This window comes from Cyprinus carpio, chromosome A9 (genome assembly GCF_018340385.1).
Source record: "Cyprinus carpio isolate SPL01 chromosome A9, ASM1834038v1, whole genome shotgun sequence".
Taxonomy (NCBI): Eukaryota; Metazoa; Chordata; class Actinopteri; order Cypriniformes; family Cyprinidae; genus Cyprinus; species Cyprinus carpio.
Window position 1 is genome coordinate 10,635,705 of NC_056580.1, and position 17,961 is coordinate 10,653,665.

A 17,961-nucleotide genomic window follows, 5' to 3' on the forward strand; every position below is an offset into this window, starting at 1 on the left:
TAGAGGCCGAGTGTGGAGACTGCGGTTAGCAGCTGCCTAATGGGGGCAGTCTATCACACAACAGAAACAGTCAGTTCGGCAATAGTGATATGCTTTCAAAATGTACTTCTCTACAAGAATTCCTCTTTCCCACAATGAAAGTTCAAGTGAACAAAAATCAAAGGCCTGATTTTTGTAATTTGAAACTGGTATATGAAAAAGAGCAAGACTGATGAAGGGAAAGTGTGTGCATGCCAAGAATAAAGAGACCTCAACCCACATTAACCCATAAATCGCATCTAGCATATAGAACGGGCCCTGGCCTTTGTGACCAACTCGGTAGAAACACACAAGCAATCTTTTCATGAACAAAGACAATGGCCACTAACTCCAGCCTGTGTCAGTGGTCATAAAGCAGTGCCACGTCTTAATGGAGGCCCTTATTCCTCCTCCTCCTTTCCTCATAATGCATTAACACAGTGGTCAGGACCTCAACAGCTGCCATTGGCCGTATCCTGCACAAACAGTCATTCTTTCAGGTCTTTCTGATGGAGCCAGCACACTGTTCAGAATCAGGCAGAAGTGTCTCGGACTGATGAATTATAGTGTTGCTGAAACAATAGACAGGAGTTTGGCGTTCTTAGGAATAGCAGAGGCTAATTTGTGGGTATTAACTTTCTCTCCTTCTGTAATCCAGTAATTGCAGCTCAGGGTTATTGCTGGGTTTATGAGTTGAACCGAAACTCCAGAAGCAGATCTTTCTCAAGAGCTTCCACACTTTTCATCACTTTTACTAAATGAATTGGTAGGCCAATTTTAGTGGACGTACTGTGTAAAGTCAGTTCTCACAGTCTGTATCTGTATTATTGCACCAGTGTAATTTATCACATTTAACATGAACATGTTCCACATGCACCACTTTTTGGCATTAATTTTTTTAAGCATAATTAAAAGCAGAGCATAATTAAAAAACAGACTTCTTTGTTGGGATTGGGTGGTTTAAATGTGGCTTAGGTTTCCAAATACTTATTGGGGCCACTGTATTGTTTTCAATCTCTGCAATAAATCAGAAAAGACATCCATTGTTTTCAAACTTTGCATGTTTAAAGATGTACAATTACAGAGAGTAACAACCCTGCAGATTCAGCCCATAAAGTGAACTTATATGTTCTTTATTCATGATGTTGAAATTCAGATATATTAGTGTTTTGTAATAATCTCTAGAGACATTGCTTATTGACATTTTGGTTTTACATTGCACTGTTGGAGGCTAACTAAAGGAAAATGTCGCTAAATTAATATTCGTCTCTGCCCTGCTTTCTAAAGGCAATTGATTCCCGGGACTCTGTGGCCATGGCATTGTATTCCCAGTGTTTTTCTTGGATCATCACCAGAATTAACCAGAAAATCAAAGGAAAGGACAACTTCAAGTCCATTGGCATTTTGGATATATTTGGCTTTGAGAACTTCGAGGTGAGAGTTTGTTGAGTACAGAGGTAAAACGTTCCAGCCAGACTTTCTGTCAATGGCATGTTGTCATGTTTTTATAAATTTTCCCTCCAGGTGAACCGGTTCGAGCAGTTCAACATTAACTATGCCAACGAGAAGCTCCAGGAGTACTTCAATAAGCACATCTTTTCCCTGGAGCAGCTTGAATATAACAGGTGAGTCCTGTCATGGACCCTGGTTAACACTGAAACCCAAACCTGGAAGAGATCTGTCAGCAAAAAGTGCTTCAGTTATCAGATTCTGACCTAATTTTGCATCAGAAACCAGCTTAGATAGTCCAACACTGTCTTCCATACTCCATATTGCTAGATTAAATAAGGTTTATGCATGATCATCCATATACCAAATCCATATACACAACAGTAGACTGGACTCATGGGAAAGTAAAGTGTCCATCAGATGCCCACTTCAGAATCTTGCTGGTTGTTGTGAGTCATTAGAATACTTTTTGTCTGCTCTTTGTGCGTACCTGTGTTACTGTGTCCATAACAGAGTTTTGTAAAATGTGATATTATTAAGCTAGCTATCAAAATATTAAGTTAGCTATTTCAAGCTGTTGCTCTACCGTGACAGAAAATATTTTTTCTAATCACGATATTCCTAGTTAACATTATAGCACATAGTTTCATACTATTTGGTGTCACAGAGAGCCCAGGTCACAACAAGGTGAAATAGCATAGAAGTGTACATGATCATTATGTACAGGACATGGACAGTCCTGCGATCTCTTTTAGGGCAGAGTGATGGAGAGATAGCAGATGAAGTAAAGGCAGGGGTGTCTCGGCCTGTTCTTGCTGTAGTGACTATGGAGGCACTCTGCCAGATGTGTGAATAGGTCTCCTCTTTCCCACACAGTTGTGTTCTTGTGTTGAAATGTGATGGCTGAGGGGGGTCAGCAGAGCCCGGTCACAGCTCATTTCATCACATGAACCCTGAGGATAATACCACCTTTGTGTACTTGTAGTGTTGGGATGTTGCTCAAGAGGTTCTCTTGTGTCTCCACGCAGGGAGGGGATACACTGGGAAGCCATCGACTGGATGGACAACGCAGAGTGTTTGGATCTGATCGAAAAGGTGTCCTTTTAACCTTTGACCTTTAATCAGCTCTCACTGCGACCACACAGTGCTCATTAGAAAACATTCCAATGTTGATAGCACGTGAGAAATTTCATAATTTCAAACAATCATCTCCAGTAGTCATTAGATTTTCAGAGAGATTTGCTGACTTAGTTGGTCTTAAAAAACTGTAAATAACTAGGGGTCCATGTCTAATTTAGCCGTGATGCTCATACAGGTGATGCTTCTGTCTCTTTTCTGCATCATATCCTGCCCTCTGCATCATTTACACTTACTACTTTTATTTTTTTAATATTTACTTACTGAGTTAATGCACATACACTACAGTTCAAAATTTAGAAGTCAGTAAGAAATCATCATATTAGAATGATTTCTGAAAGACCATGTGACTCTGAAGACTGGAGTAATGATGCTGAAAGTTCAGATTTTCCAGTACTGAATGAAATTACATTTTATAATACATTAAAATATGAACAGGTATTTAAATTTAAATAATTTTTTATTGTTTTTACTGCGTTTTTGCTCAAAATAATGCATCCTTGGTAAGCATAAGAGACAAATCAAAAAATAAAATAAAAATCTTACTGACACAAACCTTTGTACCGTAGTGTAAATCTCTAAGAGGTCTGGAAAGTTTCACATTATAATTGTATAAGCATCCTCTATACATCCAAAAAAAGTGAACTTGCATGTAAAAAAAAGAAAAAGTGTAGAAACATCTGCTGAATGCAAAATTGAGAATGCAAATTATTGCATATTATGTTGCAATAAGAATTGCATGTTCCAGCTGAAATTGAACAGATGTATGGGTGCTGAATATGCTATCAGGGCATACAAATCAAGTGGCTAAAAAGGGAAATATGATTTTAAAAAGGTGTCACTGAGAATAATCAACAACTTGATGTGAACCTTTGGACATTTTCTTGCACAAATGGCTACATAACAGTACAAGTAAAAATCTGTGTACCGTATTTGACACTAGTAATGAATAACAGCCCACTGTTAAAGCAATTATAATTAACATCTCTGATCGAATACAAACTAGACCCATGTGTTTCATGTGGAGAGCCAGAGAGAGCCTGTGCTTAGATCAGTGTGCTCTTTCCTCAGAAACTGGGCATGTTGGCTCTTATCAATGAGGAGAGCAGATTCCCTAAAGGCACAGACTACACCCTGCTGGAGAAGCTCCACAGCCGGCATGCCGTAAGTCCTCCTTTTCAAAACACTCAGCCATACAGCACACACTTCCACCCCCCCCCCCCATCTCATTTCAGATCTCAGAGAGTTAATTCTTCTTTAAACTCGCTGATAAAGACCAGCGCTGAGCCAATAGACAACACCCAGTCACTCCCCCACAGGCTCTCACACGCACATGCACAATACGGTAACGTGAGCAGGCTTTCCTCAGGCTGCATGAACAATGAGAGTGTCCTCGGAGAACCCACATACCGTCTGCCTCGACTGAAGTACCTCTGTGTGTGCTCACTGCAAAATATAATCAATATGAAATAATGTGTTATGTGTTTCTATCTCTGCAGACAAACCCTTATTATGTGAAACCAAGAGTGGCAGATCACCAGTTTGGTATTAAACATTATGCAGGAGAGGTAATTACATCAACAAGCAGTGCTATTTCAGTATTATTTATATTCTATTTTAATATTTATTACTGTTTTGTAATATGCAACATTTCTAATTTCCATTAAAGTTTTTATATATTTTTTATATTTGAATATTTTAGGTTACTATTTATATTTCATTTTATTTCAGAAGCAACTTACTATTAGTAAACGATAACCACACTGTCCACAACTGCCCGTATTAGAAAAACAAACACTTTTTTTTAGATACTAGAATTTATAGTGTGTCTCGCCAGGTATGTAGAAGAAAATTGCTGTGTATAGCAAAAGCGTTTTACAGTATTGGTTTTGTGGTGCATTATTTGTGAGGTTGGAAAGATTTTGTAAGGTCTGCCGAAATTTATAGTACAGTTAAAATCCATTTAATTGACATCGGAGATGGCAGACTCCAAACACACACACACACACACACATGCATACACATGTGGAAGTGTAAAACCATTCTGTGTTCTACAGTAACATTGCAGTGAATGAATGGCTGATATAAGTATAATATAATTTAATAATACAAAATATGATACACAAAATTGCTTAATAAAAATTAACACTCATTCTATGCAATATTTACTGACTATAAAATATTTAAATAATGTCATATGAGCAAGATTGCTGTTGTTCTGAAGATCTGATTCAGCTGTAGGCACAAGGCCTCAGGTAATGCTAATACATCAAGTACTCTAACTGTTGTATAACTGAAAGCATAAAATGTGCTTTATTACTTGACAAGGTTGTTAGTACATTTTGGAAGCAACAACAGGTGGAATGACCATTTCTGTTGATAATCTCAAATATTGGCCGATATCCCTGTCTTTCACTACTGCACAGGTGTGATTACCAGGAGAAAGTGGACACTGGACTTCCCCAGTCTTCTCCTTCTCTCATCACTTGCAGTGTCATTTTCAGGCTTTAAGAGAGGAATTAGTCTTTTCAGGAAAGTGAGAGAAAGCAGTCAGAGCAGTATGCTGAAAACAGCACAGAGAGAGAGAGATGGAACATGAAGAGCTGGTTTGCCCTTTCACCATGGGCACCACACGAAGCCTCCACAGTTTAATGTGCTGGAAACCACACGTCTAACATGCTCTCCCATGAGAAGCATTTGGCATGCTGTCCAGCTCCTTCTCTAGCTGCAGTTTCTCTTTTCCTGACAGTTTTTATTTACACTTCTACTTGGATTTCACTCTTTACTTTCTCTGCTGCAAAAAAGTCATTTTAATCAGTACCTTACTCTTGTTTTCCAGTAAAACATTTATAATTGCACAGGGTTTTTAAGACTTACATCTTGTGAAGTTTTGCTTCTCAAGTAAATATCTCGTCTTTTAAGGATTTTTAGAGATTTGTACTTTACTTTTAGAGATACCTTCACTACAGTCTTGTGTGCAAAATGTCTGACATGATTCATGGCTCCCGCAATATCAATCCAGTCTTTCAAATGCTTTCAGATGGAGAATATCTTTAGCATCTGCACTCTAGGCCAACACAAATGAAAGATTGGACTATAAGCTTTAGATGAATTCTCTGTTTAAATGAGAGGTTGTAATTATTGAGATGGTGTTATAAATACCCCCAGCATGTGTCGTGGATGCTGCATATTATATAGCTCAGGAGTTTATTTTATGGTGTTAAGATTAGTGGAGGAATCTGTCGCTGCGGAGGTCACGACGGAGTTATACTCAACAGGTGACTGCATTAAACTGTGGCAGCTCGATCAACCTCTCTCTCATTAATAGGCTGAAAGTAAAACACAGGAACAGAGACATGTTAGGACAGACACATGAAGTAGGTTATATAAAAAGGTATATAATTAAAACAATATTTTCCATCCATAAAATAAATGTATGTAAATAAGTAAATGAATAAATTCTGCATTATTTTTAAGTCACTGTACATGTATTATATAACAGTGTTTGTCTTTGTGTGTGTCAGGTATTGTATGATGTGCGTGGCATTCTAGAGAAGAACAGAGACACATTCAGAGATGATATTCTCAATATGCTGAATGATAGCAGGTAACAAATCATGCACTTCATTTCTGCGATTCTAAGCAACGCTGTAGATCCTATGATCCTAAGTGTTTCTTAGCTTGTCATGAGATAAGTGCTGTATGTACTTTAAATTATACTTCAAATACTACAAAAACTATATATAAGGACAGTTGGCAAGAAATATTTTGGGGATTTTGTCATATCTTGTGATACTGTACAGTACTACATCTAAATGTATTTATTATTGAAGCTTTTATAAGTTCATTTTAATTAAGAGACTACATGGAATATTTAAATGAATGAATTGAAAATGAAATGAATTTGACATACTGAAGGACTATTTAAAATCATGGAAAAAAAGGCTAAAAGCTGTTCAAAAAACTTGCTGGGCCTAAGATATACAATTTCCTATGTACATTCATCTAAATTTGAACATCCAGCTACTCTGAAGCAGTAGTTGCTGATCCACATTTCTGCTGATATGAATGATGTTTGTGAGTGATATTGTCTCTATTGTGTGTTTCTCAGGCTTGACTTCATCTATGACCTGTTTGAGCGTGTTGGTAGCAGGAATGGAGATGAGACTCTGAAGATGGGCACTGCCCGCCGCAAACCCACCGTCAGCTCTCAGTTCAGGGTAGGACACAGAATCAATGATCTGAATGCACCATCTGATGTTTTAATACAACTGTGTGAAACTATATTTTGAAAGAATCAGGACAAGAGGATTGTGAGACAACTGCTCTGTCCCAAAATCTAGCCTAGCATTTTAAGGCATTATAGATGTGCTAAAATACCTTGTTTTCAAAAGCAGCATCGTATGATGGGAATCTGGAGCAAAGGCTGCTAAAAAAGTGGTTGGCCACTGTTGCGCTCTATTGAAATCAGTTGTTAAATCACGTGTGAAGTGCTTTTTGTTTGACACGAAGAATTGCAGTTTATGTAGAATGTTCCAAATCAGTCATTTATTGGGTTTCATGACAGTTACAATGCTCCCTTAAAAGATAGCTGCCTTCCCTGTTGAAATAAAAAACAAAATATGCTGGTTAGGTATTTTTTGACGCATGGCAGCTGGTTTGAGCTGGTTTAAGGTGGTCCTTAGTTGGTCATGAGCTGGTTTAAGCTGGTTATGAGCTGGTCCTGAGCAGGAACTAGTTGCTTAGGACCAGCACATAACCAGCTTAGGACCCAGCAGGACAACTAACCATCTTTAACCAGCTCAAACCAGCTCCCATACGTTAAAACATACCTAACCAGCATATGCTGTTTTTTTAAACCGGGTTTGTGGGCAGTGAAGCAGATAAGTAAGTTTTGAAACAGCTAATATATGTGTGTTCTCATGTGTGGACTTAATATTTTGGGTGGACATTCCATGTTATGAGTGAAAACCTAGCAGAAATCTTTGTTTATTTTTCTGCAGTTGTGTGACTGTAGGTGTACCTTGCTTGTGTGTGTGTGTGTGTGTCTGTTTTGTCCTTTTGTCTGTGTCCCTGTATATCTGCCCGTTTGCAGGGTTACGGGGCTTTACATGTCATAACTGCCGTGCAGGGGATTTGGCAGCTGCCCTTGTACTGTGGCTCTTAAAGCCAGGGGATTACCCACAAACCGGGCACAAGGGTTTGACAGGGTCCGTGCATGTTCCCCTGTTCCCCTGTCATTAAAGCCGGCCTGGAGCCTCTCAGTCCGAGACTGTGGGACAGAGTGCCAGGTTGAAGGGTCCTTGATGTGTCTGGGTAAATACTAGCCCTGTCACTGCCCTCCTCAACAGGAGATGTTGGACGGACAAGCAAATAGCAACTGTGGTTGCTGAACGGCAGTTTTGGTGCTGTTACTTTCCTGTGCAAGGCTGTAATTTAGTGCTATTGTGACTGTGTGTTTCAGGACTCTCTTCATGCACTGATGGCCACTTTAAGTGCCTCCAACCCTTTCTTTGTGCGCTGCATCAAACCTAACATGGAGAAGGTAGGATTGACACTTTTTGTACTGTCCATAACACCATAACTTTCCTTAAAAGACAATAAAATCAATTTTCTAAAAAAAAACATCAGATGTCATTTTCAAATGAATAGCTCACCCCAGAATGAAAGCCCATAATTTTTGATTCTCCCTCAGGTCATTTCATACAGATTTCACTTTCTTTCTTCTGACAAACACGAAAGAAGAAATTTGAATGAATGTTTGCTGCTCTTTTCCATAAAAAATAATCAAAGAGCAACTTAAAGGAATAGTTCACCCCAAGATAAAAAATTGCTGAACATTTACTCACCCCCAGGCGATCTAAGATTTATATGAGTTTGTTTTCTTCTTGATCTGGAGAAGTGTGTCATTACATCACTTTCTCATAAATGGATCCTTTGCAGTGAATGGGTGTCGTCAGAATGAGAGTCCAAACAGCAGATAAAAACATCACAATAACCCACAAGTGAACTTTAAAGCAGCTTGTTCATAATAAACAAATTTATTATTAAGATGAAAATTGTCCATGCAGTTAATCCCTCAGGTCATTTCAATTTTGCAGGTGAAATCTAGTAATTTCAGTAGGAATTGATCAGTTTGCAGGTGAAATCTAGTAATTTCAGTAGGAATTGATCAGGAGTTTCATATAATGTGAAAATGTTCCCCACACATGTTTTGCTTGTGTTAATGTTGGCCACGTGAATTTGCTGCACTGACCAACAGAAAGCTGCTTCGCTTGAAGGTGACTTTGATATGAGCTGTGTTTTATGTTGCTACTCTATTGAAAATAGACCAATAGTGACTGCACCTTTACAGTAGCTCTGTTGGTGGAACAGACACAGATTTTGTTAATTCACCGATAACCTTCCCCGTCAACCCATCCCACCCCCCACCCCCCAGTAAAACCTGGCACATCAAGATGTGTTCCGCAATGTTTGAGGTCAATAACATCAAGCAGCACTTGTTCTTGCTTGTCTCATAACCAAATATTGATGCACCAAATTTGAATTTGCAGAAATGCAAATGAGATTCGAGAGCTTTCGCTGGTTTCTATATGCTTTCATTGAATGGAAAATAACACCTTGAACCTAATTTGCATAATTAGCAATCTCACCTTTTTTGTTAAACAAAAAAATTCAAATGGCTTTGGTATAGTATGAGGGTGAATAAATGGGGTTTTAGATTTTTAAGTGAAGTATTCTGTCATTTAAACTTACACCCTGCGAAAAACAAACAAACAATATATATATATATATATATATATATATATATATATATATATATATATATATATATATATATATATATATATATATATATATATATCAGGGGCATTTCCTATGAGTAAGCAAGGGAAGCAGTGTCTCCTCAAAATATTGGATGAGAAAAAAATTCATAGTACAAAAATAAAACAAGGCTAATATTACAAAACATAACATTAAAAAGTGTATAAATCACTTGTTTTTCTAAAGAAAAATTGTGCAACAGCGACACAGGTAAAGTTACAGCAGGAGTCCGCGTCTCTCTCGCCACCCCTGAGCCCATTGAGTTTTAACAGACCCCCTAAAGCATGCGGTGAGTTTGATGGGGGGTAATTGAGATGAATGGGGGAAAATCACGTGAGAGGAGACAATGCCTTCATCGTGATATGATTGGGTATGACTGGTTATGTTTGGCTATGATTGGTTCATGCAATAGATCCTGCCTCTTGTGCTCATGTGTGTGTTCACAAATCAGTCTGAATGAACAATATAATGTCATTAATGGGAAGACTCATTTGAAAAAGAAAGTTAACAACTTAGATATACAATCACTTTGTTACATCAAAATAAGACTTGAAATGGCCTGAAAACATGATCTGTAGGAGTTTTCAGTGAGTAATCAGCTTGGTGAAATTTAAAGTAAATCTCTGTGTCTATGACCAATATTTACTGAGCTTAGATGACTGATGAACTGAATATTATTTTGAATATTATTTTATCGAGTTATTATTTTGGAATAAATGTAAAATGCTTAAAAACACTAAACTGATGAGATTCATACTTGGCTTTAATAAACAGAATATTGATTACATTGTTAATCTAAAAATATAAAATAGTTTTTTTTCCCTGGTAGTGTAAGTAATGTTTATTTAACCAAGAACATGTGACTGGTACAGGAATTTACATTTGATTTAAACAAGTATTTATTTATAAAAGTCTTATTTTCCAGTTGAAATTTCTAAAATGTTTTGATACAAGATAATTTTTTTAAGCAACACTGCATAAGATATTAAGTCTTGTTTTTAAAGAATTGGTCGAGTGTAATTTTTCTTATGCTACTATGGCAAATTTTTTGACCTGTTTTGAGTATGTAATGTTGCTTCTGATTTATTTTATGTTTCTATATTTTTATTAGTTACATACACAGTTATACTGTAACGTCGGAGACGTGACAGCGGAGTTGAGGATCCAAGTGCAGGCTTTATTACAAGAGTGGTAAAAACAGGCAGGGTCAAACAGCTGCATACAGGTATAATCCAGGGCAGACAAAAGAGTAATCCAATAAACAAGCAAAAGGTAGGGGGAGGCAGCAAACAAATCTGAAAACAAGGAACAGTCCAAGGCAACAAGAAACACGGAAAACACAGGAACTAAGGCTAAACAATACTGAGCAATGTGAAAGAGAGAAACCAGGCTTTAAATAGGGTGAGATAGATGAGGTAACAAGACACAGGTGAATGCAGTCAGTGATGATGAGTCCAGGCAAAGGATTATGGGGAATGAAGTTTGGGGTAAAGTGGCAAGAGTCTGTAATGGAGTGCCCTCTAGCAAAGCACACGGGCACTCCAGCTAGAGATTGTGACATTTACACATAATACAATTTACAGTGAAATGTAAACCTGGTCAGCTACTTAAACTGTGCATTAAATATCTAAATGATGAATAAAATGGTAACATAAGACAAACAAGAAATAATGGATTTAAAAAAAGTTTTAAATTTAATTTACCATGTTAAAAAAAATAAAAGATTCTGTCTCTTTGTGCTGATTTGCTCAGATTGGAGTGGCCCATCCCCACTGCCAGCACATTCCTGCAGCCCAAACCCGCCTGTGCTGGGGTCAGAGGTGACGGCTGTCCGCTTCAGCGGCACTGAGAGGAGTATCACACTCCTGACCTGCGGCAGAGGAATGTAGAGATAACAGCCAGAAAATCAACCAGGGCCTCAACCCTTCATTATATGATATAATTGAGCTGTAATAGCGCTCATTTGAGCTCCCGTATTACTGGAATTTTTATGATTGCACTGATTTATAGAGGACTCTCGTTTCAGTGGGCAGAGGATCAGGTTGCTGCTTCTGATGGGGTTGTTGTATTGTGATAACTGTCCTCAGGGAGGGGAATCACGGCCGGCGCTCTGCCTGGCTCCCTCTGTCATTCCACACCTTTTCTTCTATCATTTATGCCACTCAACATCTCACCTCACTCCAGGCCCCTAAAGAAAATTGTGATACTACATACTTCATGTCTGATCCAGGTTTACTGCCCAAATTACTGGGAGACCAGAAATATACCTCAGACTCTTGTCACATTAGCCTGACATGACAATTTCAGTTCAGATTGTGCTGATTGACATGAAGGTCATGGCAAAAGGCAATAGGGGAACATGCTGTTAGGACGCATCAGATGTCCAGGAGTCTCGCTCCTTAACATAGCGATCAAACGGCCTGATGAGACAGGACAGTGTGGAAGCAGCTGAACACCAGGCACTGATGTTACTGATCCAGCCACTAAATTCCAGTTCCTGGTCTCATTGAAAAGGATTCATCCGGTGTATGTTATTCCAAAGATAAAATGTTTATCTTTGTAATTTTTCATCAACAACTGTGAAACTTTTTTTTTTCAGCTAACATCACCAAGCCATCTTATTTTTCAGATCCTCTCCTTTGTCATGCACTGCAAAAATAATTTTAATTTGTATTTAATTTTCTAATATATAATTTTTATATTTAAACTGTCAAGAAATGTCTATTTGACTAAAATAAAGATATATATTAAGATAAATTATCATAAAATTAATTATAATACCAAAAATCATACACAAAAAATGTCACTCAAAATCTTTTTTTTTTTTTTTTATCCAAATATGTTTATCCTTTTTATTATTTAACAATGATATTGAGACACTACTACACAATAGTGACCAACAATATGGGTAACTGTATACAATTTTCTTCATCATCATCATCATCATCGTCATCAAAATATTGCTAATGAGGAAAGACCAATAAACTAAGAAAAACTTGCATCAGATTATGAAAATCAAATGTGTTATTATGAACACTATTTCATGTTAACTTGTGCTATAGTAATAGGACCACTGTTAAATATTGAGTATTGATCCATTCATTTTCAAGTAATATTGGGCATAGCCAGTTGATATCAATGCTGATGGACATCTCCTTCTATCTTCTTCCAGAATGCAAATAAATTTGATGCAGATGTGGTACTAAATCAGCTACGTTACTCTGGAATGCTGGAGACAGTGAAGATCCGTAGAGCAGGCTTTTCTGTACGGAGAACCTTCCAAGACTTCCTCAGCAGGTGAGATGCATATCCAAGAAACCATCACAAAACCACTGACATCAAAATACAGTTTGAAGCACAAAATCTGTTCCAGATGCACATAGTCCATTCCTGACAGTTTTTGGAAAGGTAATATAAAGTTAATGTCCTTGAAATCGTAATGAACAATGCCAGGGAAGTTTTTCTGAATCTATCAGTGCATTATTCTCTTACAGTAAAATGAGTGAGGTGGAATGTATGTATGTGTTCAAGCTGTGCCCACTTCCTGTGCAGATACACAATGATCCTGAGGGACAAAAACCACACGGCGGACGAGAGGAAGAAATGTGCAGATCTGCTTATGAAGTATGACGTCACAAAGAAAGAGTGGCAGCTGGGAAAGACTAAGGTGCGGTTGCATGACCAACAAGTTCACACAAAGTTTAACGTTCCAGTATAAATAATCTGTGCTTGACCTCAGTGCAAGAGTGCAGAGACTTTTTATAAAAGCTCTTTTTTTTTAACTACTTGACCTTTGTATAGTCTGAGGGTTTATCCCTGACATTCATACTTCACAGTGTTCAAAGAGTCATTTGAATTTACATCTGAAATGCAAAAAGAAGGGAAAAAAGATACAAACAAGCACTTTTTTACCGTAGGCTAATGTAATACAGAATTTTTTTTTTTTTTTTTTTTTTTTGTACAGTTAATAACATGTTTGAGTGATTACTGTGTTCAATTATCATGGCATTTACAGTTTGTGAACCCTTCAAAAATATCCAGATTTATGTGGTCTGGACTTAAAGTCACAGTTATAGACAACCCAGCCCTAGATAGAGTAGCAACAGTCCAGCATTTTCTACATTTGTAAAATCTTACCATGGATTGATGAACATCCAAGTCTTTAGCAATGTTTTCGTAGCTTTTGCCAGCTTTGTGCATCTCTGCAATGCACTGATAAAGTCCTGTGAAACCTTTTGGGACTGAGCTATGGTTCACACGAACTAGTCATTCTTGAGAAGAATATATTTGTCAGAAACCAGGCTTTTTGTATGCCTTTATTTTAAGAGCAGGGCACCTGTGTGACCCATGCTTCCAATTTATTTTCTTAATTGACTTAGTTCATTTATGTCTTCCACACTGCCCTGTGAATGATGACTCATTCTCCTCAATAAATTTCATACAGAATAAAACTGTTTAGTTGAAGAACAGAACACATTTAATGTGTAATTAATTCAGAAATCCAGATATTTTCAAAGGGTTCACAAACTTATTCTTGCCACTTTGGTACCCTGAGGGACTTCATGTAGTCAACACATAGATGTTACCTCGATATTAGCATCAAGGAAGTGATAAAAGATTTATGGTACCATTTCCACGGTAATGTTTTGCAACACTTTTGGACTTTCATAGGGGATTTTTTCAGTCTTGTGGTGTTTTTTCAGTCTCTCCTCTCTACATTTTTTCCTCTTTCTTCCTCATACTTCCTCTGCTCTCACCCCCCTCAAAAAACCCCTCTCTACATCTTGGTAAGGAGTTTTGCGGTCCCTCACTTTACTGAAATGACTCATCCCGAACTAGCCGTCTTGAAACAAGAGCGCAGCACTTTAAGGGCGTTTGGTAACAGGAGCATAGCAGCTCTGAAAAGATTACTTTCTGTTCTCTGTTCAACAGTGTCTATTCATTCTTATCTTGTAATCAGTCAATTATTCACTCTCCTTAGTCAGTCTTTGCCACACATTAAGTGCAGTTCAGTCGAGCTGTTTTTACAGTAAGCGGAGCTCTGAAGGCACTGTAAATAAAAAGCATTCTTGTGTCCTTTGATTCAGACCACTTTTCTTTAAATTAATTGAATCCAGTGTGCTCTGTGTTATTTCCTTTGGGGTCTTGTGGTTTCTGGTTCTTCTGAGAGCTAGTTGGGGTATCTCTTTATCAGGGGTCGCATTGTTAGCTTAATGGTGCCTTAATGCGGTGTTGCTGTCATTACTTGTGTTTAGGTTTGATTTTATTTGGAGCAGAGAATTTATCTCATAAATCAAATAACTTGAGATGGAAACAGCGATGACCTGTCCGTGCTCCTTTCAGTCATGAGATTCTGAGTGGGTCATTATGAAGGAAAGCCAATTCAAACCAAGCAATTAGATGACTTCAGTACACAAGTTATCCTTTACTATGTAAGGATCATTGTCTTTTCTTTTTCTTTTTTAAAGAAATTACTTTTATTCAACAAAGACACATTACATTTTTATAAAATTGGTCAAAAGTAACAGTTGTGGCATTTATAATGCTACAAAAGATTTCAATTTCAAAAAAAAGCTATTCTTGTACTTATGATACTTGTACTATACTTTCTATTCATCAAAGAAAAAAAATCACGTTTCCACAAAAATATTTAAAAAAGTAACACAGCTGTTTAAACACTGATAATAAAAAAATTTTTCTGAGCAGCAAATCAACATATTAGAATATATAGATCATGTGTCACTGAAGACTGGAATAATGATGCTGAACATTCAGCTTTGCATCACAGGAATAAATTACATTTTAAAATATATTCAAACAGAAAACTGTTTTGTAATATTCCACAAAACTCTTTTTTACTGTATTTTTAGTCAAATAAATGCAACATTAGAGAGTTCATTAATATGGCATGTGAGCATTAGAGAGTTCATTAATATGTCATACATATATAGTAATGTAATTGCAATTTATTATATTTAATAGTCATACATCTTTGTGAACTGGTGCTGCTAAAACAAATATACATTATATATTAATTATCATAGAAATACTAATGCCTTGAAAAACAATTTCATATGGTATGTGCCATGAAATGCACAATACATCTGAATTTATCATGGCCTCAATAGATGATTGAATGATTCAATGTAATGCAATGTTTCTCCTTTTGCTAGAATGTTGCCTTCTGTCTCCCACACACACATGCATAAAGAAACTGAAACAAATGAATTCAGATACACTCACTGGACACGCAGTCTCGCTCCCTGCTGAATAGAGTCATGCTTTACAAATTGTTTCGCTGTAAAATAGCCTCATTGTTCTGAGTGGTGGGGTCAGGGCTGGACGGCTCCAATTTGTTCTCAGCACGTCAGAGCTCCAATGTACTTAAGGTCAGCTACTCTAACCTACAGCTTTTACTGCTCTACCAGGCTCCACAATCATATTTGTTAAATAGCCTGTTGCCCTAATGGTGGTGAAAAAAGAAAGAAAGCTGGTGTCCTCATGACAGAAGCTGGACTAATGAACCATGCACAGATCTTATCCCAAAATGCATGTGTATGACATTTCACCCAACATAGTCCTTCACTAAAACATTACATGCATTAGTTCCCCACAGTTACCAGTTGATTATGTTTATCTGAAAAGACCAGGGTAATTGGCTCCCAGCATATGTGCTGTGTTTTTGGTGTCCACACAGGATATCTTACCTAGTTTAATGTCAATATGAATTACCATTCCTGACTTATTTTGCTTTAATAGAAACAAGACACTCGGTTCGAAAAAATGTAGGTCATAAACTGGTTTGTATCTATCGGTAATTAACTTGATGTTGAAAAGTAAATATTTATAAAATATAGCCTAATCTATGGGAGTTCGCCTAAATATCTAATTGGCGATTGGTTAACATCATCCATTAGCCCACACTGACGACATTTTGAATAAAGTTTATGGATTCAAACATTCCCTCTTAGGAATAATGTGTGCCAATTAATTGTTTGCTATAAGAACAGAACATGTATAGCAATGCTTCTCAACTTTTTGGACTCAAAGGCGACCCCTTTGTCCAAGACATCCAAAGGTACTGCTATCTAAGCTGATATAACTGAATTTAAATGAATTCTGTCATCATTTTCTCAAACTCAGGTTTTTTCAAACCTGTATAAGTTTCTTTCTTCTTTTGAGCACAAAAGAAGATATTTTGAGGAATGTTGGTAACCAAACATTCACTTCTATAGTATGGAAAGAAATACTATGGAAGTCATTGGCTGCTGTTAACTGTTTGGTTACAAACATTCTTCAAAATATCATCCCTGTTAGTTTTGCTAAGGAAAAGCATGGTTATGCTGGTTCACCAGTAAGAACTGCACCAGACTTAAACCAGCAAAGGCCAACATTGGTAGACACATTACAAATCTGCCACTTATCTTGTATTTCATTAAAACAATCATATTGCAGATCCAACTCGTGTTCTGTTGGGAATGGGTGGTTGTGTCCTTTTTGTCTTTTTCAGTTAGGAATCTACAGAAAAACCACAGTCAGAGTCAGGATTTTGGACCAGTGTCGTTGTAGGGCCACATGAAGTGTTGTTAGCAGCAGACATCAGGCAGTGCTGTATGAAGGTCGTTTGATCAGTGTTTACACACATGTTCCACACATGCATTTCATGTTTCTGTATAAATACAGTCTCTTGTGTAAAACAGTTTAATGTATTCCAGCAAGTCTAGGTTGGGAGTCAAAGCTCCAGACAGTGACCTATGACTGTTTCCATCATGGCTGTATGTGTTCAGGGATCTGCTATGGTTGTAATCATGCCTCAAGGTCTGTTTTCTTTTTTGTTTTAATTTAGAAGTGTCTGATTGTGATCCGTAGAGAATGTGTGTTCACTACAGGTCCTCTTGATTGGTGGTGCTGGCTTTTGTTCGTGGTGTTCTTGTGAGTGTCAGATTTGAGGTGGAGGTGAGAGGAGGGGTGTCAGATCGAGAAAGGGGTCTGGGATTGTGTTCCCTTGCTTGAAACAAAACGACCTGTGTGTAATTATATCTATGCTAATTGTGTGTTGAGGAAGTGTGATCCCCAGATCGGGGCTCAGGGTTTTTTGCGTGGGATGGGGGAAGGATGTGGACGAGGAAACTTCCTCCTCTGTGTGTGTCTGCAGCTGTGCGACGCTGATTACAGGAACATCTGGGTCATCGGTTCCAGGAAATCTCACAATGAGCTTAAAAGATCTGTGGGAGGCTAGACATGAATCATGATGCTATGTGTATGGGTTGATATTAATTGAAAGGACCTGATTCTGGTAATGCCACCACATACATACTTTACAGAATGTACATTATAGTACATAATGTATATTGGATGCTGCTTTGCTGTTGTTCCCACTAGTCTTCTTTACTAGCTTAACCAGTGTGAACCACCATGAAGACCATACTAGTTGAGCAGCTACATCTCAGCTGAATTTTTTTTTGAGTTTTTGATGGTATCATAGAAATTCATGTTGGTGTAGTAACTAAAATAAAAAAAATTAAGCAGTAC

The 17,961-nt window shown here is 37.5% G+C and overlaps 1 protein-coding gene and 1 long non-coding RNA gene across 2 annotated transcripts in view; both read left to right on the top strand.

Moving 5' to 3' along the window:
- The window catches only part of LOC109051227 (unconventional myosin-X-like), a 65,713-nt gene that overhangs the window by 28,327 nt on the left and 19,425 nt on the right, over nt 1-17,961 (top strand). The window contains exons 11-20 of the mRNA XM_042763453.1: nt 1,306-1,452; nt 1,543-1,643; nt 2,496-2,562; nt 3,676-3,768; nt 4,104-4,172; nt 6,129-6,211; nt 6,716-6,824; nt 8,069-8,149; nt 12,602-12,726; nt 12,982-13,096. Of these exons, the coding sequence (XP_042619387.1) occupies nt 1,306-1,452; nt 1,543-1,643; nt 2,496-2,562; nt 3,676-3,768; nt 4,104-4,172; nt 6,129-6,211; nt 6,716-6,824; nt 8,069-8,149; nt 12,602-12,726; nt 12,982-13,096 (990 nt within the window). The remainder of the gene's footprint in view (nt 1-1,305; nt 1,453-1,542; nt 1,644-2,495; nt 2,563-3,675; nt 3,769-4,103; nt 4,173-6,128; nt 6,212-6,715; nt 6,825-8,068; nt 8,150-12,601; nt 12,727-12,981; nt 13,097-17,961) is intronic.
- LOC122146098 lies at nt 8,209-9,310 on the top strand. Its single transcript, XR_006160784.1, has 3 exons — nt 8,209-8,299; nt 8,688-8,705; nt 8,747-9,310. It is a non-coding gene; the product is annotated as an uncharacterized LOC122146098 (long non-coding RNA).